The 26808-nt window shown below is 35.9% G+C and overlaps 2 protein-coding genes across 9 annotated transcripts; one reads left to right on the forward strand and one right to left on the reverse strand.

Annotated features, from left to right (window-relative positions):
- Nucleotides 1-6421: 6421 nt before the first annotated feature.
- On the forward strand, nt 6422-19001 carry LOC109011061 (transcription factor TCP2-like). 8 transcript variants are annotated; one of them, XM_018992099.2, is made up of 7 exons: nt 6422-6723; nt 6807-6935; nt 7124-7174; nt 7443-7572; nt 7887-8015; nt 8179-9707; nt 18612-19001. In XM_018992099.2, exon 6 carries the CDS (start codon nt 8272-8274, stop codon nt 9661-9663), a length of 1392 nt encoding a protein of 463 aa, XP_018847644.1. In that variant the 5' UTR covers nt 6422-6723; nt 6807-6935; nt 7124-7174; nt 7443-7572; nt 7887-8015; nt 8179-8271; the 3' UTR covers nt 9664-9707; nt 18612-19001. The 8 variants fall into 8 exon arrangements, with proteins under 8 accessions (XP_018847644.1, XP_018847638.1, XP_018847643.1 ...); XM_018992093.2 differs by lacking the exon at nt 7443-7572 and having other exon boundaries at nt 7124-7295; XM_018992098.2 differs by lacking the exon at nt 7443-7572.
- A 3787-nt stretch (nt 19002-22788) lies between these two features.
- LOC109011060 (F-box protein At5g46170-like) lies at nt 22789-25590 on the reverse strand. Its single transcript, XM_018992092.2, has 2 exons — nt 23961-25590; nt 22789-23194 (listed from the first exon to the last, which is right to left on the reverse strand). Exon 1 carries the CDS (start codon nt 25152-25154, stop codon nt 23982-23984), a length of 1173 nt encoding a protein of 390 aa, XP_018847637.1. The 5' UTR covers nt 25155-25590; the 3' UTR covers nt 22789-23194; nt 23961-23981.
- Between the last annotated feature and the right edge of the window lie 1218 nt (nt 25591-26808).

Raw genomic sequence — 26808 nt, forward strand, 5'->3', positions numbered from 1 at the left:
TTTTCTTGTTTTACTTTAATTTTTTTACATTGTTTTCACAAAAAAAATAAAAAAAAATAAAGTCTTAAATTTTATCATTTCCGATCATAATAAAAAATATATATATTTAAATCGAGGACATATCCAATATAATATTGAAGCAGATTTTGTAATAATAAAAAATATAAATATTAATTTTTAACTTCTTAATATAATTTTAATAAATAACACTATAAATAATATCTAAGTTGGTACAACAAATTTATAAATAACGAAAAATTTTATTATTTATAATCTTACACATTATATATTATATTATTTATTTTTATTTATTTATACTAAATTAAATTATAATAAAATTATTTTATCTCATTTTTTATAATTTTTTCCGATTCTGATCTCAAATTCTCACCTTTTACTGCAGTTTATTTGCTGTTTGACAGCAAGAGGATTGCTCCCATGGATGGTGTGGCCCATAATGGTGCCACTTTGCACAGAAGTAAATATAATAATAGGAGTAATAAACGGAAGCATACACAGAGACACATCATTGCTCGTACGGATCAATAAGTCCTATCACATTACTTAAATCCTAAAACCAATCAATTCATTAAACTAATCCCCCGAAAGCACCTTTTCATATAAAATTAATAATACTATATATTACCAAATTTAAAAAGGCTTGTGATTAATCGGTGGGAGACTGACTGACTAGTGACTACTACTTCTCAACTCGACATTTGGGTGGTCCTTTCTACCTTTTACAACTAACCCTCTTGTTTACTAATAATTACAATACTGCCAAAATTATGTATAAAAATCAACAAATAAAAAATATTATTTAGACATGTAATTTATATACATTTTCTTTAAAAAAAATTGCATAGATTTAAAACTTGCATAAAAAATAATTTTTTAATAATAGACCTCTATTATTATTCAAAGAAAGTGCATTAGATTTCCACATCTTAAGACTGTAAATATAAATTGGATATGTTAAGGGCAGGTTTGAGGAGTGGGATGAGACACAAAATTCTCATCTCATCATTATACATTTTTCAAATCTTCATACAAAATATAATAAATAATTCAACTTTTTCAAATCTCAAAATAATAATAATATTAAAACATAATATCTTAAATACTAAAACAAAATTACAAAATTCTCGTCTCACTCTCCAAACTTGCTCCTTTAGATTACTCCACCTATTAATGTAGTAGCATTTAGATTAAATAAAACTAAGGATAAGGAAATTATTAATGATTAGTTAGATAGTCTAAAGAATCAAACTCCTCCGAGTGTCATCAAGGCCTTAATTCACAAAAGATTATTGAATCCCAAAAAGGAAACAAAATGACTGACCTACTGCATCCATCCAGAAAAGAAAACATGATTTAAAACTACGTACCTTGGAGGAACATTATTATTCTGAAATAGTTGTTTATATTAGTTATGTACTTTTTCTTCCTTTATTACATTAATAATTATTGAGAGGGTATGTTACCTAACTTCCTACCTGTAACTGATGCATGCATTCAGTAAGTGCAGGTCCATCATGATCAGTTATTTATGCATTTGAAAATGAAAATAATTAAATGGATTTAGAACAGCCAAATGGTCTTTTTATTTTCTGTTTTAAAAGGCATAAATGCCATATGAATGAATGAACTGTCTGTGTGTTCAGTAACATGAAGACTATATAAATGTGCCTGACCCCTCACAAACATTAATTTCCATTCAGGCAAATGCTGTACTATATAATTAATGTGGTAAAAATGAATAATGAAAATCCACCACATTAATTTATTATATATGTCACTCAGAATAAGATTTTTTTTTTAATTTTTTTTATACAGAGGGCTGGGTGGAGGGTTCAAATCTGATCCTTCCATTTAGAGACCAGACGACCTTATGCCATTTGGACTAAAGGACATAAGATTAATTCTTTGATTGGAAACTAATTAAAGAACATTTCCTTAAATCATTTTTTAGAATAATAGAAATTAATGCTGATCCAAAGATAAAAACCAATGTTTTGATTTCAACTTATAAATAATTCTCTAAATTAGAAAGCTTGCAATTATATATATATACCAATAATGTACGTTATGCCTTGCATGCATGCACTTATATAACTCATGATCTTAAATTAGCATGCATATATATACCATATTAATTAATGCAGGTTGGATCAAGAAATGACCTAGCTAATTTTTTTGCTTTGTACGTTTATCAATGAATATATAGGTCAGTAGTATCATGTCTATATATATACGACATGATTTATATATATATATATATATATGTATCAGAAATACGAAAAAAGGAGCCCTGATGCTAGCTTTTTTTTCTTGAGCCAAGTGCTTCTAATAGCTAGGATTCGTGAAACTTGGTGAAAACAAATTGTATATAGTAAAACAAAATCAATTTGATTTTTAATTTCTTGGATTCATCACATAATCTTCATCTCAAAAGCATGCATGCACTTCCTTCCTTCCTTTCTTGATTTTTCTGGAATTATATATGTACATATTCTTAACCTAAAACTTATTTATTTTTTCTAACGGCCTACGACATTTAGAATGTTGCAGAGAAGGTCTCTTTCATGGAGTTGTGAAGTCATATATATATAACAAGTATATGTGTGACCATTTATGCATGCACGGTATTAAGTACTATAGAATTTGTAAATTTACAAGCTTGGAAAGCAAGCTAGTTTTTGAGTTGTTGTGTGGAGTAGTAGCTCCATTTATAAACCCCGACATGTTGCTATCTGGATTGTCAATGGGTGAGTGCATTCTTTAGTTATGTGAGAAGTACTATATATATATATATAGAGTAATGCTAGAGAGAAACCACTATAGCAATGCACACTTTACACTTATTGCGTGGTTGTTTATAGTTGATTGTTCTCAACAAGTGAGATGTGTGGTTTAGATGATACTACATCATGTGTGCAAAATGGATACTTCTAATAGTGACTTCTATCTATATTTATTCATATATATATGAGTAATTCTTCTCTGCAACCAGTTTTTTTATTCTACACAACACACCTTATGTGGCAAATTATCTGGTCTAGACCGGTATGGGAAGCCACGTCACGATGAGTCCATTAGAAGAAAAAATCTCATTTCTCCTTTGATGAAAAAATCTCCTTCCTCCTTCCACGATCAACATCTTCATCTTTTCGAGATTTCCCAACTAACATCCCCCTCATTTACCTCTCTCACTCCCACAAAACCCTCTCTCTCTCTCTCTCTCTCTCTCTCTCTCTCTCCCCCTCTCCCTCTCCCTTGCTTTCAATCATCAAAACTATTTTAGCTGTGAAGCGAGAGCAAAAGAATGCGGATGTTGAATCAGATGTAAGTGTTTTCCCAACTTTACTTACAAAAGAACAGTCCTGATTTTGAGTCATGTTTTCTAAATCAATATATTAGACCGAATCAATTGCCAGAAACCTGAGGGGAGAAATGAAGATTTTGTTTTTTGAAACTAATAGATCATTACATAAAAGGTGCTAGGTCTTCAATCAAGTTTCCATTTTATTCTTAAACCAATAAATCATTAAAATCCATGGTTCTAGGTTTTCAGTCAAGTTTCAATTTTTTTTTTACTAGTTTCTCATCAACCAAACGTGATTGTTCTATTCCCAAATTGAAAAATGTTAATAATTGTGGCATGCAAAGCAATGTTCACCAATTAGGAATTGAGGTATATGCTTAACTGCAGAGGAGAAGGTGGGGGGAAGAAGTGGGGGGACGCTAGCTGGAATTTGAAATGTCTTTCTTAAACGAGCGTTTAGTTGTTTAGGATAAAAAATAGAAAAAAAAAAAATACACAGAAGCACAAGTGTGCGGTGTAGAAAAAGGGGAGGTAGCTGTGTAGAACTACTCTCTCTCTCTCTCTCTCTCTCTCTCTCTATATATATATATATATATATATATATATATTTATACACACACACATACCTGTTAATTCTAAAGGCAATTTATTTTTCTTGAAAATATTATCCAATATATGGTGCAATATTAGTGAATATTAATTTATATGTTCCCCAAAATGGGTGCATCAGTTTAGAGTACATGATCAGGAATCTCATGATCATCATTTGGGAAATCGCAGGGAATTTATATAAAGGACCCATGAAATACTAATCCAAATTATCCAATCCCTTAATTAGAACCAAAAAACAAAATTTACAATCAAGAAAATTAAGAATCCATATATATATATATGTATGTATCTCTACTTGAATCTAGTTTAATTATGTAAATTAACTGCATAAATTTGGAGGAGTAGGTGGTCGGTCTGTCTACATGCAATATTGTTCATGAGCTAATGTCATTTTCTCATATTGCTAATTCATAATCATATCATCATGACTTGATTTTATAATACTTTAGACAGATTAGAAGGATGATATCTCATTCTTTTCCATCAAAATATCTGAACTATTCTATTTAATGAACAAAGCAAATTTATAAACACACAACAGTTTTATAGTATAGATAAACTGAATTGACCCAAAAAGTTAATACGACTTGGCTAACACATGCAACTTTACATTTAATAATTAAACATGAACTTACTATAAGAAAAATGAGTATTTGTGACTGATTATTTACGATTATAATGACTATTTACGATCAAAACATACTCATTTTGACAAAAATAATCATTTTCGTAAGAAATAACTGGTCACACATTATAAGCAATTTTCTTATAATGACTATATATACCAACTATATATTCACATTTCCTTGATATAGATCATATCAAAATCAATACTCATACATATATATATATATATATATATATATATACATACACCCAAAATTGATAAACATAAGTACTCCTACTAAAATAATACAATCAAATAAAACTTGTCTAACTAGTTAACAATTAATACCCGATAATTGAAAGGGTTTTTAATTAAGTTTCAAGAGAAAATTGGTAAAAACATGATTTTGATTTCTAAGCAATGTATATATATATATATATATATATATATATGCAGGTCGTTCAGTAGCGGATTGATCCAAATGTACACAAGTAGTCACAAACATTAATATTGTCACGTACATGTCATTTTCATACATGACTAAAAGGCGAAAATATTCCCATGACACCTCTTTTATATAATGTGCCAATTCAGGTTTAATTCTGATGATCATTACACTGCCATTAATATCATTAGTTTATATCCCCATTCAAATTGATGGAAAATTGAATTTTGGTGGGTACATTTCAAAAGATCAGGTGTCAGTCAAGAGTACAAATTTTCCCTGGAAACTTATTTATTGGATGCAACTATTCACATATTTCATATTGCCATATTTTCCTCCACCTCTTCAGACATATATAGTACCAAATATTCAACTTCAAATTTGTTGATTAATACTTCTTTTAGGCCATTGTTTATTTGCCCAAGACTTAACACATAGAGCAATGCTACGTGTAGTCCCTATTTGAGAACTACATTGCAAGTTTAGTTAATTTTGTCTTTAAAATTTTTTTAAAATTACAATAATATCTTTATTAAAATAATACTTTTTTCCATTTAATGAAAGACTTGCATATTCCATCTCCAAATGGAAACTGCAAATATAATTTCTCTAACACATATTATCCAAACCTCTCAATTTAGAAGCACATTATATTAAGGTTGCAATATCACTTTTGACTTAAAACAAGAAGATAAAACAATTGGATTTTTTGTTTTATAGCAAACTAATGATTCTTGGTTAAGAGAAATAATTTATACAATCATAATTAAGGTATGCAAATTTTGCTTGCATACTTTAATTTCTTGTTTTCACACAGAAATACTTTCAACCTATCTCATTTCATTATTATAATTTTTTTAAATTTTTATATAAAATATAATAAATAATTTAATATTTTCAAATCTTAAAATAATAATAATATTTTAATAATATTTTATTCAACTCATCTAAAATCATCTCATTTTATCTAATTATCCAAACGAGCCCTAAAATTATATTTAGCATTATTTGTCAAAAAATACTTTTGAATGTTTGGTTGGTATGTGAATTATTTACAAAATCAATCATAATATATCTTTTTCGGACTGCATATATAATCACAAAAAATTATTAAAAATTAATTTGATAATTCAATAGAAATGATATTTGAAATCGCAGAATATGTAAGTAATTATTTTTAAAAAATTAAGTAAATATAGAATATAAATAAATAAAAAAAACTAATTGTTTATTACTAAACACTCCTCTTTTTCAACAAAATTACGCAACACATGAATGGTCCAAAACTAATCATTCAAACTACCATTATGATAAAGTTCAAAGTTCAAACCTCCAAAACTTGTAAGCAAAAATGGAAATGATAACAGTCGGGAAATTAAAGATTGAGAAGGACAGAAGAGTAGAAAGAGAAAGGAGGAGGGGCAAATAGGAAAGAAAGAAGATTTTAAAGTGGGGAACGGCGCAGTGTCTGTCCTTTCCCGGTAACCCCGGTGGTTTGCTCGAATGGGGAAGAAGAACAACCCTTTCTTTTATTTCTCTCCTTTAGGGCACTTTTCAACCTCCAACTCTCTCCCTCTCTCTCTCAACACCCATATCGACAACCGTATTTTTCTCACACTTTCTCACTGACCAAACAACCCACGTCCAACCCTAATCCTTCCTCTCTCTCTCTCTCTCTCTCTCTCACTATATATATTTATATATGTTTATCCCTCTGCCACTATTTCCGTACGTGTAAGTGCCGGTCTCTCTCTTTCTCCAAATTTCAGCTCCCTACTTCTCCTCTGTCGAACTGAATTTTTGTGTTTGTTCGTTAGCTGTGGATGAAACGAGTGAGCTAAGCGTGACTGAAAGAAAGTGGAACAAAGAAAAAAGAATTGGAAACTCAGGTGCACGAAATCAGCACTCTTAACGGGAGTACCTGGAACACCGAACTTCCAAGAAAGGTCTTCCGCTTCGATCTCTCTTATTCTTTTATTTTGCTCATTCCGTAACTTTCGGTCGCCGAAGTGGAAGAGTACTACAGATTTCGGAGAGCTGTGAATATTCTTCGAATTTTTTTAATCTGTCTCGTTTCTTTGGTGGGTGGGTGGGTTTTAAGGAGCTGATGATCCAAGTGCTTGATGTTTTTCAGATGAGATGAAATTGCAGATTGTGATTCGAGAAGCTTTAGGACCACAGATCTGTAAGTTCTGGGTTCTTATCCAAATTATCTAATTAAACGGAGTTTCTCAATAACTATTTATATAACAAAACAAAGCGGAACTGAGAGCTTAACACCTGTCAGACTCCAACCAATCTTCAAAGTAAGCAAAATCGATTCACTTTCTTTCTCTCTCTTCTCTGTCTCTTGTTGGTAATTTTCGGACAGTGTTTTTATTAATGGACTTAGAATTAATTATTAGTGAAATGGTTAAGCGTTGTAGTAATGTAGTAATGCCTGGCATTTTTAGGGCCAGCGAAAGCTTTAAATAGGTAGGGGAGGCCGTAAAAGGGTTAGGTTCAGATCGGCGCTCAGCATGCTATTTACTGTAGTAGCTGCTTTAGCTTGAATCTGAAGCACAAAGGCTCGCTCAGATCAAGGTATACATATAGGCTCCTTTTGTTCCTACTTTTGCTAAAGCTTATCGTCTTTAAAAGCACAATGAGGTTTCAAGTCTTTAAGCCTTGAGGGAGGGGGGCTTGATGCCTTAATATAGCTGGGGCTTGATGCCTTAATATGGCTGTTTGTGGACGAAGCAAAAACAAAGTCAGATCTCTCTCTCTCTGTGAGCTCTGTAATGACTGAGTGATTAAAGCAGTGTGTGTACGTATTAGCTAGTAAGCATTTGTTCCTTTTTTTCTTTTTAACTGAGTTTTTGTTTTGGCCGGTAAATTTTGCTTTTGGTGTGTTGCAGGGCTGAGGAGGCTGAGGCTCTGAGACGGATTCAGGCTTTGCTTTTGAAAGGGGCGGTCTGCGACTGCAAAAAGCTTAAACAAGAGCTACTGCTAGCCTTCACTGACTTGGACCGTGATATATCGGCAGCGTAAGAAAAGGCCTTTTTATCACTACACAGCCAAAGTACTCTCTGAATTATCGTCATCAATATGCATAGTACACAGCAACCCCACCTGCACTTTCATCACACCTCTTCCTCTCTCTAAAAAAAAATTGACTCCCTCTCTATTTATTTCTCTCTCTCTTTCTAGAAGTAGCAGAAGGATAAGATCAAGAAAAAACCTCATAAGCCAAAAGGGTGGGTTTAACTGTACGAGTTTTGTTGAGAAAGGCATGAAAGTGGTATGGAAGCGGAGGAGATTCAGCAGGCACCAGCTTGTAAGTTCCCAAGAGTTGGAAACGGTAGAAACGACTCTAGCAAGATAGGGGGTTCTGATCACTACCCAGATGAAGAAGAAGATGGAGAACTCAACAGGGCTTGCAATGTTGTCCCAGGAAGCGATGCCGGTGAGAATGCAAATCGACTTCGAGGATGGAACCATTCGCGCATCATTAGGGTTTCGCGTGCCTCGGGTGGTAAAGATCGGCACAGCAAGGTCTGGACGTCCAAGGGCTTGAGAGACCGGAGGGTTAGGCTATCGGTTACTACGGCGATTCAGTTCTATGATCTTCAAGATCGGCTGGGTTACGATCAGCCTAGCAAAGCTGTGGAGTGGCTAATCAAGGCTGCGGCTGATGCTATTGCAGAGCTTCCTTCACTAAATAGTTCTTTTCCTGATACCCCGAAGCAGCTGAGCGATGAGAAGCGGGCGAGTGGAGGTACGGAACAAGGGTTTGATTCAGCTGAGGTTGAGTTAGATGGTGACCCAAATTTCCAGCAAAACCAAAGCCAGCTCCTTTCTTTGTCCAAGTCCGCTTGTAGCAGCACCTCAGAGACGAGCAAGGGCTCCGGTTTGTCGCTCTCGCGGTCTGAAATCCGGGTCAAGGCACGTGAGCGGGCCCGGGAAAGAGCAGCTAAAGAGAAAGAGAAGGAAAACGACTCACGTGTTGCTCAAAATGTGAACCACATGTCGCACAATGCTTCCTTTACTGAGCTTCTTACCGGTGGAATTAGCAGTGTTAACAACAATGGTACTAGTCCCACCGGATCAACGCATCAAAACCCTTGTGGTGAGTCTAATTTGTTTCACAAGGCGGCGGCGAGGCAGTGGACTTGTTCGACCCCAATGGACTACGTCAACTCGGGCCTACTGGGGCCTTCGTCCAGAGCACATCACTCATCGGGGTTTTCGGGACAAAGCCACTTGGGAAATTCCATTCCTCAAGCAATGACTATGTCGGTTCCGACATTCAATATATCAGGGGATAATCATTCAGAGCTGCAGCATTTTCCTTTCGTTCCCGACCATCTCATCCCGGTGGCCGCTGCGACATCGCAGCCCGGCAGTGGGCCCGTTGACTACAACCTCAACTTCAGCATCTCATCATCCGGCCTTGCTGGTTACAACAGGGGGACCCTTCAGTCCAATTCACCGTCTTTCTTTCCTCACCTTCAGAGGTTTTCTCCTATAGACGGACCAAATGTACCCTTCTTCATGGCTTCGACGGCTTCAGCGTCTCCACCCATGGAGAATCACCATCACCACCAGTTCTCACCTGGATTCGACGGCCGCTTGCAGCTCTACTACGGCGACGGTAGCCGGCATTCAGATCAGAAGGGTAAAGGAAAAAACTGATCAGTTCCTGTCAGAACAACTTTTCTTCTGGCCCCTTCTTCCTGGTAAGCTACAGTTATTACGATCCTCATTTTCTCCGCTTTTCTATTCCTGTGCTGGTTTGGTTCTTTGGCTATTGATAATCACCTTTTACTTTTTTCGTCGCATATGTTTGATGTGTTTTTCCCTTTTTACCTTTTGGATTTGCGTGCTGTGTGCAATATTCTGAACTGTTTTGCTTTCATGGTAATCCTAAATAACTGAAACCATTGGGCACATTTTTTATGGGTTTCACCTATTTTATTGTCTTTGTTGGATTCTTGCATTATTTGGTGCCGCCAATGAGGATCGACTGGTTGTCTCCTTGCTTGTTCTCTTCTTGGTTTCCTTATCGCTAGCATCTGCAGGTCGACGCCAGGTGTTTGCTCGTGTGAATGTGTTTTTGCCTCTCTAGCTGTTGCACATGGCAGTGGCTTGGCTCACTGTCGGGCTCTGGAAAGCGTTGCTTAGGGTTTGAGTTAAATTGATTTGGTGAACACACGAGGAGCTAATCCTATTCCTCTTGTAAAGCCCATGCACGTACGTAGGCAGTAGCCCCTTTCAAACTCGATGGAAAATCATAGGTATAGTAGTAGATTGGAGATACTTGGAGAATGAGATGAGATGATATAAAAATTTTGTAAATAGTAGTGAAATTAGTAGCCCCTTTCAAACTCGATGGAAAATCATAGGTATAGTAGTAGATTGGAGATACTTGGAGAATGAGATGAGATATAAAAATTTTGTAAATAGTAGTGAAATAGTTTGTGAATAATAATAAAATAGTTTGAGTTAAGTATTTATTGGGTTTTGGGAGAGGAGAAAAAATTGAATAAAAAATATTATAAAATTAAAATATTATTAGAATATAATTTTTTAATATAATTTTTATTTTGAAATTTGAAAATTTTAATTTTTTTTTGTTTTTTTTTTAAAAGTTTGAGAAATTTGTAATGATTAGTTTGAAAAAGTTGTAATGATTAGTTTGAAAGTGTTTGTGTTTGAATGATGTTTAGGAAGGAAATGAGATGAGATAAGATGAGATGAAAATTTTTTCCAAACATCTCCTAAGATTTAGATCTGGTTGCATTAGAGAAAAATGATAAGATGTATGAGATTTTTGTCAGGGAAATTTGAAGGAGAGAGAGGATCATAAGTAAAAAGTTATCTAAAAACATTTATTTTGGACTTCTTTAGGAAGGTTATATATAGGGTGATTTCCTCCAATTTGTGAATTGTATTGTATCTTAGAATGGAATTATGCACCGTCGCCTTATTAAAAGTTGAAATGTTGATGTGGTGGCTTAAATTCCTTGTTACGATTGAATACAGTAGTTGAATACTATGTATTTTAGAGGATGAGGAGCTTTGACCAGGTCGGGAGGAAACCATCCAAGTACTTAGGAAACACTATTGGGGTGCTTGAGGGAAGCTTGATAACTCGATATAAAGGAGCTGCTAGGAAAGAGTATCTCCTAACTTTGGGTATAGAGGAGCGACCCATGGCTTGAGCTTGATCACTCGGGAGAAAAACACTTCATCAATTGTAGTTATCTCAAGGAAGTCATTAGAGCTTGGTAGAATTGTTTTGTTATATCGGGGAGAACAATCCTTATGAATTGGAATGGTTATAGGAACGCTGTTCTAAAAACTTAGTCGGCCATTCTTGGTACTTAAAAAAACTATTTCTGAAAGAACTTAAGTTGGATACACGTGAGATATTATTGGAATTGTGATGTTCACTTTGTGAACATAATATAATAGGCTTAGGCTTAAATGAGTGCACTAACTACTTCAAGTAACCACTTATCTAAAAAATTAAGGGTGATGAGAAGAGATAAATTTAGTTCTTTAAATTATATTCTAGCACTCACATATTTGCTAGACTGACTCTTTATAAGTGAATCCAATACGTAGAATATTTAATTACATGGAGATTGAATTGTGGAGTTAGAGCCTCTACTCTAATATCATGTTGAATCACCACTTGCCCTAGATGCTTAAACTGAAGAGAAAAGGTAAATTTCGTTATTTATAGTATATTCTAACAAAATAAGTATGAATTATAACCCTAGGATAGATTATTTTGACAATAATAATTGATTGTCTCTCAATAACTCTCGCGTTTGTAAAATCTATAAAGAATGAACACTTCAGCCACATTCAACGACTATTCAGAAGATCACTTTCATGGTCTTGTTAGTGTTTGCCAAATAAACCTTTACCACAGATAAAGAAAAAATTATGTAGAAAACAATTCTCCCATGAGATGGTTTCGTCCCTGTTATCCTATAAGGAGGATCCCCTCCATCAGTTGCAGTAACATGAATAAAACAAAATTGCCTTTGTGACCCTCCTATTGATTGAAGGATTCAGGCTTTTGAAGAATTATTGACTAATGAATAAAGGCAAAACAATTTAGCTGCTTCAATGTTTTGGATAACAAAAGATCATTCACAAGAGAAACTAGAAAGTACCCCAACTATGTACATAGAAATGTGTAAAATAATGTTTGATGAAGAAATAAAATGAGATGTGGCTTGGGTCAATAATTTGCAAGTTCCAAGATCGAAATTCTGATTTGATACCGTTTATAATATTCTAAGAAAGGCCAAAGCCACATTTAAGTTTATTCTTCAAAATGATTAGTCAATATCATAATTAGAGTTCATTGAGATTATATTATAAAGGACAAGATCTTATTCCAAGTCATTTTGAAATCTCATTTAGGGCATTTCTATTCTCAAAATAGATTTACTACATGTAAAGTTGGAACTTGAACTTAAGATCTATGTATTAATATTATGTTAAACTACTACTAATTCTAAGAGTTTAAAGTTCAAACTCGAAGAAAGCACCATAAGCACAATAAGTCAGTAAGGGGTATTTCGTGATAGAGTTATTCTCAAACTGGTGTATAGAGCACTCCATCCACGTCAGTTAAATAGTAAGATTTCACTCTTTTGGTAAGTCAGGAACCCACCTAAAAAATCATATTTTTAATGTACTCCACTTCTTTTCAAAAGGAGTACACGATGATTGCATACTCTAGGACTGCATCTAGTATTGTCCTTATAAATTTATCTTCCAGATTAAATTGTCCATTTAAATTTATCTTTCAGATTAAATTATGTGATGTAAGGCAGTTTAGTTGGTATGCTCTATACATCAGCCTGAGAATAGAATTTTTCTTCATGATATACTTGTGGTCCTTAGGGTTTTTCTATGTGCTTCCCAAAAAAAAAAAAAAAAAAAAACCTAGCAATCACACTGTTTTAAAATGTATTCTATACTTAACAAAACCAAGGATTTACATCCAAGTTACTATAAGGCGGCTTCTAAACAAGCCAGCTCCTGGTGACTCAGATTGGACCATCACTGGGTGGTCGGAGAATGTGGGGAGGAGTTCCTCCACCTCCCTTGTCTCTCAAGAATTTTTTAATGTTTATATTAATACTAATTAAATTTTCTTTCTATTATTTGTAATTACTAATATTTCAAATTGCTTTATTCAATTTCAGTTTCAGAATCTTAGACGTTTCAATGTTAGGGCTTGTTTCCTGAAGAAACCCTAGATTTCTTGTTAAATTTGCAAATTTGATGGCATGGAAATTGACAGCTTAAGATGAAAGTTACTTGTTTTGTAATTTGGTGTGCAATTTCAAAAAATACCATAATTTGATAATACAAATGAAATTCCCTCATAATTTGGAGTGCACTCCCCACGAGAATAGTTACATTCTGACTCGATTAGCCTTTTGCAGCACTAATATATAATCTGTGAAGATTTCGTTTACATTATTGTCAATGGATATAGTAAGAAGCTGGCCTGCTGCTTGTTTCATTGGCATGTCCTATGCTGCGATGGTCTTATCTTTCTTCTTGATCAGCTTATATGTTATGTATTGCTAGAATTCATGCCGACTCGTTCAATCCTTGTGGAAATGACATGAATTCCACTTGCCACTTTGCATTGAATTCTTCCTGAGATGATCTTTCATCCTTGGCTGTCTGTTTCATTGGCATGTCCTATGTTGGGGTGGTCTTATATTATCTTTCTTTATGTCCACGTTATACGTTTTATTATTGCTATAATTCATACCGACTCCTAATGGAAATAACATGAATCCCACTTGCAACCTTGCATTGTAGATCTTCCTGTTTTCTTTTTTGCAAGAATTCGTGCTGATTTTTAGTGGAAATGACTTGAATTCTATACGTCACATAGCATTAATTGGATGTTAATGTAATTCTTATTATTGGATATTGTTATTCTACACGTCACCTGACATTAATATTTTTAGCTATAAAAAAATTAATTGGTTGTTTTTCTTGTCATATGTTAAAATAACCCTGCTAGCTGTCCGTAGAAGAGGACTGGTTCAGGCTGGCTTCCTTTCATAACACGCCCTTCCAATGCTGATATATTTTTTCCTCTACGCAAGATGGCATTACAAATTAAAGTGAAAGTAACTATAGCAAGAGATTTTTTAAAAGCGTATTTAATAAATTAAGATATCTGACTTGGAGCATCTTTGTTTGTATTGTTCATGTGAGAAAAGGGCTAACTAAACTCTTCTAAAGCCTTATAATTAAGGTGTTTTCCAATTTTCATACATCATTAATGTTAACAGCCAAATGATCCCATTACAGTTTTCGATGTAGTGGCAACATTTCCCTTCTTTTGGTACCTTGGAATGTTTAACCTAGATGATTTCATGTCTAGTTTGGAACTTTTATGATGTATCACAAGGCCAATGTGGGAATATATAGTGAGTGAGGAAGCAATTATGGGGAGGTCAAGACTGACAAACTTGTGCTCGAACCAAGGTTGAGTTTTCTTATCCGGTTGATGTGCTCCACGGAATATTAAGCATTCACAATTTCACAAAATGCAGCAAATTTTAGTGAGCTTGTATCAGCTATATAATTATACTGTAGATTTCTTCAGTTTCCTTGGATTTTATCCAGACATCTTCCAAGACTTTTTGAGTTATCACCATTATAAAATCATAAATTTGATTGAAAAAAATCTATTTACATGCCTATTTTCTCTACAGTCAACTTACTGCTGATTTTGCGGCCTTCCACTTCAGACATCTTAAAACATTATTTACATTTTAGCTTTTTAAAAGTTTGTAATGGTTTTATCTATTCTGAAATGAAAAATCATGAAGTGAACAATTGGCTTACCAGTGGTTAAATATGTTTGATCCCATGAGAAATTCGATGATTAAAATTCAACAACACTTCAATTCCTTTAAAATTAGTGATTCTTATGCATACACCTCTTGGACTTAACCTGGTAGTGTCAACTAAAAATATATAGGCATTGTATCCGTTATACTAAACCACTTGGATATGAGCCTACTTGTGCCTGACTTTTAGATATCTTATTGGATGTTATGCAGGGAACATCGGACTACTAATTCGCGCTGCATTGCACGATTGTGTGGTGTGGAAACATCATGCGTCCTAAGGCTTATATCTAACCTATACGAGGTTGTTTTGGACTATATATGAGTAATTGTGAGAAGATGAGCCTTAATTACCACAATTTTTGAATACCAGCTAGTCACATTTGTGTAGTACTTATGTCACAATTAGGGTTCCCATCATCGTATATATAAGAGAAATGCTTCAACCACAAAAATTTTTCACAAAATTAAACTCACAAACTGGTATGTCGGATTGTAAAGTTACTTTTATTGTAAAGTAGATCTAATGTATCACATGAAGCCACGTCAATTTGTGAGTTTACTTTTGTGAAATTTTTTTATGGCTGTAACATTTCTCTATATATAAACTAAACCTATTAATAAGCTTTTGATGCTGGTACAATATTCACAGCAAATGCAATAATGTTATTGATATTAACTTCTAATGCTTGTTTTAGCTTATGTGATCTATAATACTCCAGCTTTGGTAATCCTTGTAGGATTTGCACCGCAAGGCTTCAAATCCCTCCTTAGGGTTCCACATTCAAATTATTATGGTAGTTGTAATTAAAACTTTTTGAAGCTCCAACAGCATTAATTTCTCACATCATCTGCATGTTGATGATACTTTGTTGTTTTCTAGGGAAATTTTGAGTCACCTTCGCTACTTGCGTGTTATTCTTATACTTTGAAGTAGTTTCTCGATTGAAGGTTAACTTGGCTAAATCTTATGTGGTTGCAACGAGACAAGTCTCTTATGTATAGATAGTTTGGCAAACATTTTGAGGTTTTGAGGTGTAATGTGTCATCTTACTTATGAATAACTTGGCCTTTGGGGTTCACATTTAAGACAAAGGAAATATTGTGGGATGAGGTTATTGAGAAAATTGAGCAAAGACTAGTTGGTTGGAAGTAGATGTATTTGTCCATGGGTGGTATGGTTACTTTGATAAAAAAATACTCTTTCCAGTATGCTGATGTATTTCATGTTGCTATTTCCACTTCTAGCTAGTGTGGCTAACTTTCTTGAGAAATTGTAGTGACACTTCCTATGGGGTGGGTTAGATGAATAGGTTAAATTTAATCGATAAGCTGGTAAGAAGTATGTGCCCCGATCTTTGAAGGTGGGTTAGGAGTTCAGAAATCGCTCTTCTTGGACTGTACACTCTTGGGGAAGTGGCTTTGGTGCTATCAAAAGGAGAGAAGTCTTGTGGAGAGCTGTTGTAGGACACTAAATACGGATTCTCATGGGGTCGGTGGTGTTCTAATGACATTCCAAGTGCCTTTCATGTTGAGATTATGGAACAATAAAATAAAAGGTTGGGAGAAGTTTTCTGAAAATACTAGATTTGAAGTGAGAGATAGTGTTAGTTATAGATATGGCATGATTTATTGTGTGGGCCGTGGGGGCTAGGCTCTTAAGGAAGCTTTCTGGGATATATACTCTGTGGCTTGTGATAGGGCTTTGTGGCAAATGTTTTGGAGTCATCTACTAATCTTCCTCTGTGGAAGTTAAGTTTTATTAGAGCGGTACATGATTGGAAGGTTGATGCCTCTACTAGGTTTTTTTAATCTGCCATGTTCCACTAGCTAGTTTGGGAATAGGAGGTGAAGAGAAGGTTATTCGGGCTTGTACTAATAAAGGGGAGTACACTATTCGTTCTTTTTATAATGCTGCCCATTTCCTTTCCTTTGATCAAGATATATAGCGGATTAAAGTGCCTGCAAGAGCTTCATTTTTTGCTTGTATAACTTCTCTAGGAAAGACTCTCAGGTCAATCTGATGAAAAAAACATTTTGTTGTTATTTAGCAATGATCTGTAAAAAGAATGAGAAGTCTGGCATTACGAAATAGTCACTGCTTTGTGGAGTGACTTTATCTGTTGGGGTTGGTTTGTCTTCGGTTGCTGCTTTGTGGAGTGACTTTTTCTGTTGGATTGGGTTGTCTTGGTTTATGCCTTTATCAGAATGGTGGATCTTTTTACTCTTGGAGAGAGAGGGTTCAGCGAAAGTCCATAAATTGTTCCAGTGTGGGAAACAGTTTCGACTTACCTTATATGGTTGGTGTATTTGGTGGAAGGAAAATTCTATACACTACATTACCATCATACTTTCATCTCATTATGTAAGATGTGACATATTTATAACTATTGGATGTTTTATTGAATGATTCTTTATCATCTAATGGTGTTAAATATGTCACATCTTATACAGTGAGATAAAAGTGGGATGTGAGTGTGATGTATAACACTACTCTACTACTGACAACTCCTATAGACATTAATGGGCGAAATTCACATGATTTTCTGGGATATTTTCACTTTCTAGATAGGAATGTCTCTTGTAAAAAAAAAAAACATATACAAGCTGTGTACTTGGAGGAGTACTCATTTTGAACCTTTTAACGAAGTTTTTGTTATATAAGTTATAATAAAAACTCTTTGAAATTCCGTAACATGTATTCCTGGTGATACATGTTTCATTATTCTTGTACGTCTTTTGAATAGACTAAATGTTTAAAGCAGATTTTGAAGTATGCATAATCAACTTGTGCATGAAGTTCGCGTCTTTCAGTTTTAGTAGCATTTGTCGAGTAGGCGTTGCGTGTTACTAGAGCACTGCATTCATTGCATGAAAAGGACATAAACAGTTAAATCTTAACTGGTGGTGGTGGGACATGCCTGTCTCTCCTCCCCCCCGTTCTTAGATCGTACACTTTATCTACCCGGTTGGCCTATCCCAATACTCATGACATTGCATTATTTTAGAACTCTGTGGATTGGCACTCCCCCCCTCTTCTTATTTATTTAATTAGTTTTCATCAAGATTTGTATGTTATGATTGATGTTACTTTCACTTTTCACAGTAGTGTAAGCTAGGTCCAGTTAGATTTTAACAATGTTTATGATATGTCAAGATTGGTTAGTGTTGCGTGAGATTATAGGTATAGAATCAGTACTGCTGCTGAAACGTGAGAATAAAATTTCAGATTAGAGCTTCTAACTTGTTTTGCCATTTTGTCTTTCAGCCAAATTCTGCAGCAAAATACAATTTTCTTTTGAGTGCTGATTTACTTCTATTTCGTTATCTGTCTTTCTGTGCTACATTTAATGGAATATCTAGTCAAACACTTTCTCAATGTATGTCATGCTCTTTCTTGCAAGTAAAATTGTAGAGAATTATCTTGGATTAGTATCCCTACTTGGCCCTGCATGTCTTTTCTGCGAGTTTATCAGTCAGCAATGCAATGATCCATACATTATAGTGAGCCCAAAGAAAACGTTTTCATGTTTGGGTTCTGTTTTTGAATATGCCTTGACTTATTATTTTTTTAAATAAAATCATATGTGATCCTAAGCGTCCGAGTGCTGTACATTCTCCCATTTCAGCTCACAGCTGAACTTCTGATCGTGGGAAATTTTCAATGGCAAAAAACCCCTTTTTATTTTTCCTACTTCACAGGCTGATAGTTGGAAAACTCTATCAATGCAGGGAAATGATTCGAAGGAAAAGTAGCAGGCAAGACATGGGGTGAGTGCAGGCCTGGACGTGAGTGAAAGCACCGCCTTCCGTGCATCGTTCGATACCTTATTGTTATGCTTGTGAAATTGTTTGCATGTCTGTTTAATCAGTTTCAAGTCATTCGGCTTGCATGGGATATATATTTATTTAGTCCTGCAAGGCATTGTGTGTTTTGATCCATAACTTACAATGTAATTGAAGTTATTCTTTTGTCTTCTACTCTTTACTTTGCAATTGCCTGTGCTGTGTAATTTTGGTTGAGCAAACTGCTTTTTGATGAATCTGTGAGCAAAATAACACCGGTTTCTGTAAGTGTTGTCATGACACTTTCATTTGAAACATATCCAATTAATTGTTACAGATTTAATGTCAAATGGTATTTTTTTTCCTTTTCATCATGACTGGAAAATTTGGAATCCAACGACACTTAGAAAATAGTATTCTTAGATCCTCCTTTCGATGTTTCATTTCAAGCCAATTTCTTTCTACAAAGTATCTGTATTTGCTGTGCATGCCATGTAAATCATACAGAATCATTATAGTGAACAGCTCTTGACTCTCTGCATGTCGACAATGATCCTTTATGTAAAGCAACAAAAACGAACCTATTTGGTAAAAAGCTTTAACATTTAATTTAAATGAAGACTCGCTGCAGGCAAAGTAGTAAATGCATGCGTATAACCCACTTTAGGATACTTACAACTTTTAACGATACGTACGTTTGTCCTGCGCCATGCCATGCCATGCCATGCCATGGGTTTTATTTTGCATTCTGAGTGGGAGTTGCATCATCTGCAAGTGCAAGGCAAGTTTCACGTTAATTAATTAACACGTATAAAACAGGAAAATTGCATCAAAACCAAGCAAACATAACCCCTTTACCTTTTTAGGTGATTTCTTTCTTCCAACGTACATTTCATCAAAATCAAGTTGCTCTGAAGAATATGAGAGGTAAGTTTGCATTTTATTTTGAGTAATTAATATGAAGATGAAATTGTATATACAGGTTGGAACAGAAATCTTCTCAAATCATTTGATGGAATTGAATGGTTTAATTTTAGTGAAGAATAAACATATTATATGAATTTACAATATTTAATATTACTTTGAGATCGTATAAAAAAAAAAAAAAATTCTGCCACAGATATACAGCCCTGCACAAGACGCTGAATTATAATTATGCCACAGAAAAATCAGGACAAAAAATTTCGGCTAGTTAAATCATTGAGCTCCCTTCCCATCTTGGAGTTTGCAAGAGTAGTGGATTTAACAAATTTTGCCTAAAATTTGATTAGAAAATTCATTTTCTCAAATTTAACTATCTACTTTTCAATGACATAAAAAAAACAGGCTCAACAAATTTATCATTATTCTATTAAAATATTGATTTTGAACTTTTTATTTATTTTATGATTTTATTTTCGGTTACGATTGTAACAACGAGAACTCGCGAGAAATAAAATGCAGTAGGCTATTGAGAATCAACACTTTGGAAATAAAAAAACACCCAAACATCACAAACCATATTTCCACATTCCAAAAAATAACATTTTCATCCACATTCCATTTTCTAGGGAAAAAAAAAACAGACAGAAAAAAGAAAGAAGAAAAAAAGATTCGGCCAGGAGGTGATGGCCGCGACGGTGGCGGATGAAGACAGCATGGGATTTGGGCGAAATGATTCGGCTGCTGGTAAGAAGATGAGATCGAGGGTCACCTGCAAGGATGTGGGCGTGGGATTACATGTATTCGGAGATGAAGAGGAAATCGTGACAAATAAATGGATGGTAATGAAGTTATTGTTTTGAGAAGATGATGAAAAACCGTATGAACTTCATTTTGCATAGCAGAAAGAGAACATAAAAGTGATGGAAATTCCCACGATCAAAAACCGTTTTGAGAAGTGAGGAAAGCGAACTGAAAAGCTTACCTGAAAAATTACAGTTGACCACTACAGCAGAAAGAGACCAAAGAGGGGAAAGGAAGAGAGGAAAGGCAGCCGTGTTTATTTCTAGAAATTTTTCTACTTGCGCGGGAGAGAGAAGCAGCGGGAAGACAATATTTTAGTCAAAAAAAAAAATTGGTTAGCCCTTTGGTTCAATAAATTTAGCCAGTAAATTCATCTTAAGTTAAAATTACTGTTCATTTAGCTAGCCCATTGTTGTACTTTATTTTGCATTTTAGTTATTCTTCGGCTAAAATTTGACTTTGTTAAGCCTAATACGAGTGCTCTAAGAGGGCTTAAAAGTGAGAGAAGCGCACACACTTGAAATATCTGAAAAACATGTAGGAGCGAGCAGGGGGGAAGCAATCATTAGGGATCTGGCAAAATGATGTGCATAATGCATATTTCCCGAACTTGATTGCAAATGCTTTGCTGTTTACCAAAAAAGAAAGAACACAAAGGGAGAAAAAGAAAGGGACTGAAAATGCTTTTGCTATTATATTATATTTCCACTAGTTTATGGCAACCATTGCCGGCATATGGAAAGACCTGTGGGGGCTTTTACACCATTTGTTTACTTCTCACCTGATTCCATTTGTCCATATATTATGGGATCCCGCTTCCATATCAACATAAACAAATAGATTTTAAACAACTGGAAATCGGGGGGCAAAATCAGGGTCCAGACTCCAGAGTCAATAGGGTATCGGCAGAAACTGGAAAGAACTGTTTCACGAAGTGTATGATTGAGCAGGTTGAGTTTGAGTCCAAGCTTCATTTCACGTGGATTTTGAAGCTAAGAAACCTCATGTCACAAACGAGCAAAGGCACAAGCAGGACCAGCTTAGTAAAGTACGATTAAGAGAATAACTAATTAAATGAAAAATTCTGAGTAAAAATAAATAAGCTAAAATCCTGGAAACAGCGTTACCCCATCACTGTCAACTACAATGCCATTAGCTAGCTAGGCTATTCCGACAAGACAAAGTAAAACAATCAAAAAAATATTAAGAAAATATATATTCAAAATTATCTATTGCCCACCACCCTACCCAGATCTGATCTCTCTCTCTCTCTCTCTCATTTGATTATGCTGCTACTAGTTGATTCTGGAACTAAAGTCGAAGTTCTTGTGCATGGCTGGTGGCAGTTGCTTAAAATCCATCTCTCCCTTCAATGAAATTAATTTGAACTCTTATTGCACAATTGTTGCTATTATTGAGGACGACTATCGAGATAGGCTGGAAAATATCAAAAGGCTGGCTTTTAAATTAATCCTCTAACAATTGTTCTGTTTGTTGTTGAAGATACATTCAGGAGAACCTCCAATCAATCATTATTACCGAAAAATATTGATTTCGAAAACGAATGCTGTTGAATGATCCATCGGATATAACGTGTCAATTAGTTAAGAACGTCAGAAGAAAAAATAAAAAATAAAAAAGATGAGACAAAAGCAGCCCAACCCTGCACTCATACAGCTGTGTAAGTAAATCAAAACCATCAGTTCGAGTATGGAGAGAATTCATGAGTTTTGATACATCAAGACCTCCACACAAACTAATGAATGATGCTTTATATATATATATATATATATATATATTTATGGATATAATGAGTCCAATATCCAAAGTGTATTGACACGCCGACTCATAAATAGCAAAGCTCGCCACCTATAAAGTTCCCCACCAGCAATTACATCATCTAAGGCAGTGTCGGTTTCGTCAAAGCAAGCAACTCCAACTTTTACTTGGTAAAGTTCTATTGGGGTCCATCTCACACCATAATCAGGAAACGCTTGAACTAAAAACTTGCTGATTTTGTTAAGGATGACAGGCAATTTTATGCATATACAAGACAGACAAGCTTTATGACTTCACAGTGGGGTGTCATCAATAACCCAAAAAGACGATTTTTACAGAGAAGTCTACGAAAATCAAAAACACAATAACCATTCATACAAGAGAAAGTATCTATGTCTAATTGTCAGCATTGTTAATATGGAATAGAAATACACGACCATCAATCCTTTTTATGACAACAAACACCATACTAAATCCTCATTTACCTCACCACACAAGACCTGATTTACTCTCCCAACTTTACACTAAGCTGACGTAGTCCAATTAACTCCTCCATTAGCAATTATCATTGAAAAGGAACCAGAGAAGCACATATGCATTTTACCACTGCTGCTACGAGTGACTTAACACAGATCATTTGAAGCAAAAGGATAGTACATTTCTGTATAAGATAAGCATACCACATTCGAGCCTACTATATTCACATATAGAGACAGTTAAAAGAAAGTAAATGACTACAAACTGAAAAATCTTACAACGTCATTCTAGTTGCACGTGTGCAGTCTTAAAAGCATATGCCTTAGGCCCTTTGACTTAAAACAACCAGCAGATGCATTTCCACCATCAATTCAAGCATGGCAGTAGAGAGACTAGCATTGCATGCATGTGTTTCTGTGGCAGTCCAAAGCAAGATTTGGCTTGGCACCCAACTTGATATCCTCACAAAGCAAAAGTGAGTCTTCTAATTCTCTGATTGCCAAAATTATGTAAATTCCATTTTCACCTCTTGAACGATAGCGCTTTCCCTGGAAAACCCCAATCCAAAGTAAGATAAACGCACAAAACACATAAGAATGATTCGTGTACAAATGCTGATTCACTATATTCAACTATAAAAATAAGAAAGATATGAGAAACATAAATTCAAAACAGAAAACAATGCACGGAAACTGAAGCAAATTTACTCCAGCAAAGCTCCCCCCAAAAAAAATTAAGAATGCGTATAACCACCATGTTAATAATGGCTTACGTCAAATTGGGTTGGAGTTTGCGATTTTTTCTTCTGCACTACGTCGTCACAACATGAGGTGAAAGGGATTCAATAATCAGTTTTCTTTCTACAAGGTCACAATTAATTAATCGACACGTTTTATGATACCTTTCATTTTATCATTTTATCGCATCCAATACAATTCTGTTTTCTGATTCTCCATCTCATATAAACAATCACGCACCTAGCTTACTTGAATCATTGAGTTCTCCATATAACCACACCACACTAGAAGCTTAACAAAATTAGAGTGCCCAAACCTTAGGAATCCTCAATTGTTAAATTATGCATTACATTGACAACAAGACAGTATTCAAAGCCAAAACAGTATTAGTTAAAACATGTTCCATAAGATAAACTCTGATTGTTTCCTACAGAATGCCTTCTGGTGGGTAAGGTAAAACTTCTCTTCGGATCGTTCAAACCCAATTCACACTACACGAAACCAATCAATATGACTTAATTTCAGCGAAAAAGAAACCCAATTCTGTCCACTACTACTAAATATATGCAACATTTACCTTAGATCCCATTGTTCTCAATCAGAAGGAGTTCATCTCAAGGCAGTAAGTCCGCCGCTTCACCAGCATCTTTGCCGCAGTCCCGTACGGCTCCTCAAAAGCCATCGAAACCCATGACACATCCGACACTTCCTTCCTCGCCATTGCCACTGCCGACTGCTCGCTAGGCCGAATCGCCACCAGCGTCGCCCCCTTCAAAACCATTCCACCGGGCAGTTCCAAGTGCGGCGCGTACCAAAGCCGCATGTTAAGCGCAGGCACTTGCGTCCTCTTTGATGCCGACGAGGCCGACAAGGGCTTCACCCTCAGCTCCTCGAGCTGGTCCCTGTTCATACACAACACGCCCTGTCCATCCGCATCGGTCAGCACCAGATTATCCAGAGTTTTGTGCTCCGAAATGATCGGCTGCAGCAAATAATGCCTCGCCGAGGCCGCGATCAGCGAGCTGATAGTCCAAACGACTCGCAGTTTGAGGCCCCCATTCGTGTAGAACGACTCGGGTATGCTTCCGTTATCGTCCCCTCCTCCTCCATTGTTAGTGGCACAAAACCCATCTGCACCACTGTCGTTCGCACTCTTGGTGGAGTAGACCACCGAAGACGCGCCGAGAATGACGCAGTTGTCGAGAGTGGAACCGAAATCGGCCCTCCACTTCAACAAAACGCCGTCATCGATGCCCAATTCTCCACCGGGAAGCTCGATGCGAAGGAACCGAACCTCGTTGAAGTTCTTGAGAACCTGGGTCGGAGAGTGGTGGGTCACGCCGCCTTGGTCGACCTCGCCGTCCTCAGCGAGAAACAGGGAGGAAGAAGAAGAAGAAGAACCAGAAGAAGACGGTCTCTTGGGGCCGCCTAGGAATTGGGTCAAGAACTGGTAGGGTTTGACGATCGTTCCCAAGAAGACGAAGCGGAAGAGATTGGAAAAAGGGTTGCGGGATTTATCGGAGGAGGAGGAAGGAGAGGAAGAAGAGGAGGAAGGGGAAGAATCGTCGTTGGAGATGACGCAGTCGACGCGGACGATGACGTTTTCGACCTGGGGGACCAGGGAGTGAAAGCGACGAGAGACGACGCAGCAGCGGCCGAGAGCCTTCACATCTCCGATCTTGTTGAATACGAGGAGGAGGAGGGAGTCGGGTAATCGGTCGAAATGGTCGATGAGCAGGTCTTCCGGTGAAACAGAGGATAACGGAGACATGGTAGATACTGTGAACTTTGGGTTCGGATCTATCTGATTAGAAAGAAAGAGAGGAAGAGAGAAAGGGTTAGTTAGAAGATGAGGTGGGATGTGTGGAAAATGGGTCAGGGTAGATCTGGTTGACGATAGAGCATGGGTTTGATTTGAAATTGAGATTTGAGAGAGGTGAGGACAGAGAGAAAGACACACAGAGAGGGATAGGAAGATAAAGCAATAAATCCAAACCTTTAAATTCGGAGAGAGATTGGAAGGATGAAGATGAAGGAGGAGCAAGAAACAGAGGAACGAACCTCAGAGCAAAGAAGAAGACGAGAGCGTTTTCGAAAGGAGAGGCTCTGCGTCTTGAGAGAGAGAGAGAGAGAGAGAGCGATAGGATCTTATTGGCGTTAAAGGTATGTGTATGTGTGTGTGCACTGTGTCTGTGCGAGTGAGTTTTTTGTTGGCTTCTTCTCTCGGCTCCTTCGTCTTTTTTCGTTTCTTTCTATATTTAATTATTAAATATTATATTTCTAAAAAATATTTTTACAGAAGATTTTATAAATTAAATTTTTCTGTGTTGTAGTTTTTTTTTTTTGAGAAAATGTGTTGTAGTTACATGATTGTTATAATATGTTAAAAATGATGTTAGAATAATAACCATAAAAGGGATAACATTTCAAGCATTTCCCCTTTTTTATTTTTAAATTATCCAAAATTATAATATAAAAAGGTCATTATTTATTATCAGGCGACATTACCCAAAATGTAGAAATTATATTAAAAGTCCAAATCACACTTAGGGCATGGTAAGATCTCATTCATCCTCCTAAATATGGAGGATTAAAGTTTTTCCTTTAAAGTTAAAAAAAGAAAAGAAAAGATCAGTTTTTCCTTTAAATACCTAAGATCGAGATTGGCTTTATCCAATAGTAACCATAAAAACAAACTTAAATCATATATATAAATTTATCGAACAATATTTAATATTACAAATTAGTACTCTCTAGAGTCTGATTATTACTTTCCAAGATAGCCTTTTTTTTTTTTTGCAATAATAGAGATGATGTGATAAGTATTGTTCATCTGAACTGGATTTTTTCTCAACCCTGTTCGGAACTTGGAAAACTGGATTCCGGTTCTGGGTTCCGGCCCGGATCAAAACGGATCCGGAATTCAGATTGCAAAACCCGGACCAACACAGTCCGGGTACGGGTGATTGGCCCCCGACTCATCTCTCTCTCTCTCTCTAGTCTCTCGTTCTCTCTCTCGTTGTGTTGCAGCAGAAGCAGAAATCCTAAGTCCCTAGCCGCCGCCATCGTGACCCTGTTGTCGCATCTCCTTCGCCGTTGCCGTCGCCGCATCTCTATCGTCGTAGACCTTTGCCTTTAGGTCGTTGTTCCAGTACTTTCTCTCTCTCTCTCTCTCTCACACACACACACACACACTCAATTCAAAGAAACCCTAGCCTCCCTCCCTCAATGCCGACGAAGAAACCCTAGCCTACCTCCCTTTGTGCCGACGAAGAAACCCCGTCATCCTCGTGACCCCGTCATCGTCGTTGTCGACTCGCCTCATCCTCGTGACCCAATGTTTGTTCTCTGCAATTATGGGTTCGTTTTATTCCGATTTGGGTCTGTTTTATTACCTTGGAATGACGACGATGAAATGTTACAAC

This window comes from Juglans regia, chromosome 3 (assembly GCF_001411555.2).
Source record: "Juglans regia cultivar Chandler chromosome 3, Walnut 2.0, whole genome shotgun sequence".
NCBI lineage: Eukaryota > Viridiplantae > Streptophyta > Magnoliopsida > Fagales > Juglandaceae > Juglans > Juglans regia.

Excerpts from the sequence above, each read along its gene's own strand:
- LOC109011060 (XM_018992092.2), bottom strand. The coding sequence starts at position 25,154 with ATGTCTCCGTTATCCTCTGTTTCACCGGAAGACCTGCTCATCGACCAT.
- LOC109011061 (XM_018992093.2), top strand. The coding sequence starts at position 8,272 with ATGGAAGCGGAGGAGATTCAGCAGGCACCAGCTTGTAAGTTCCCAAGA.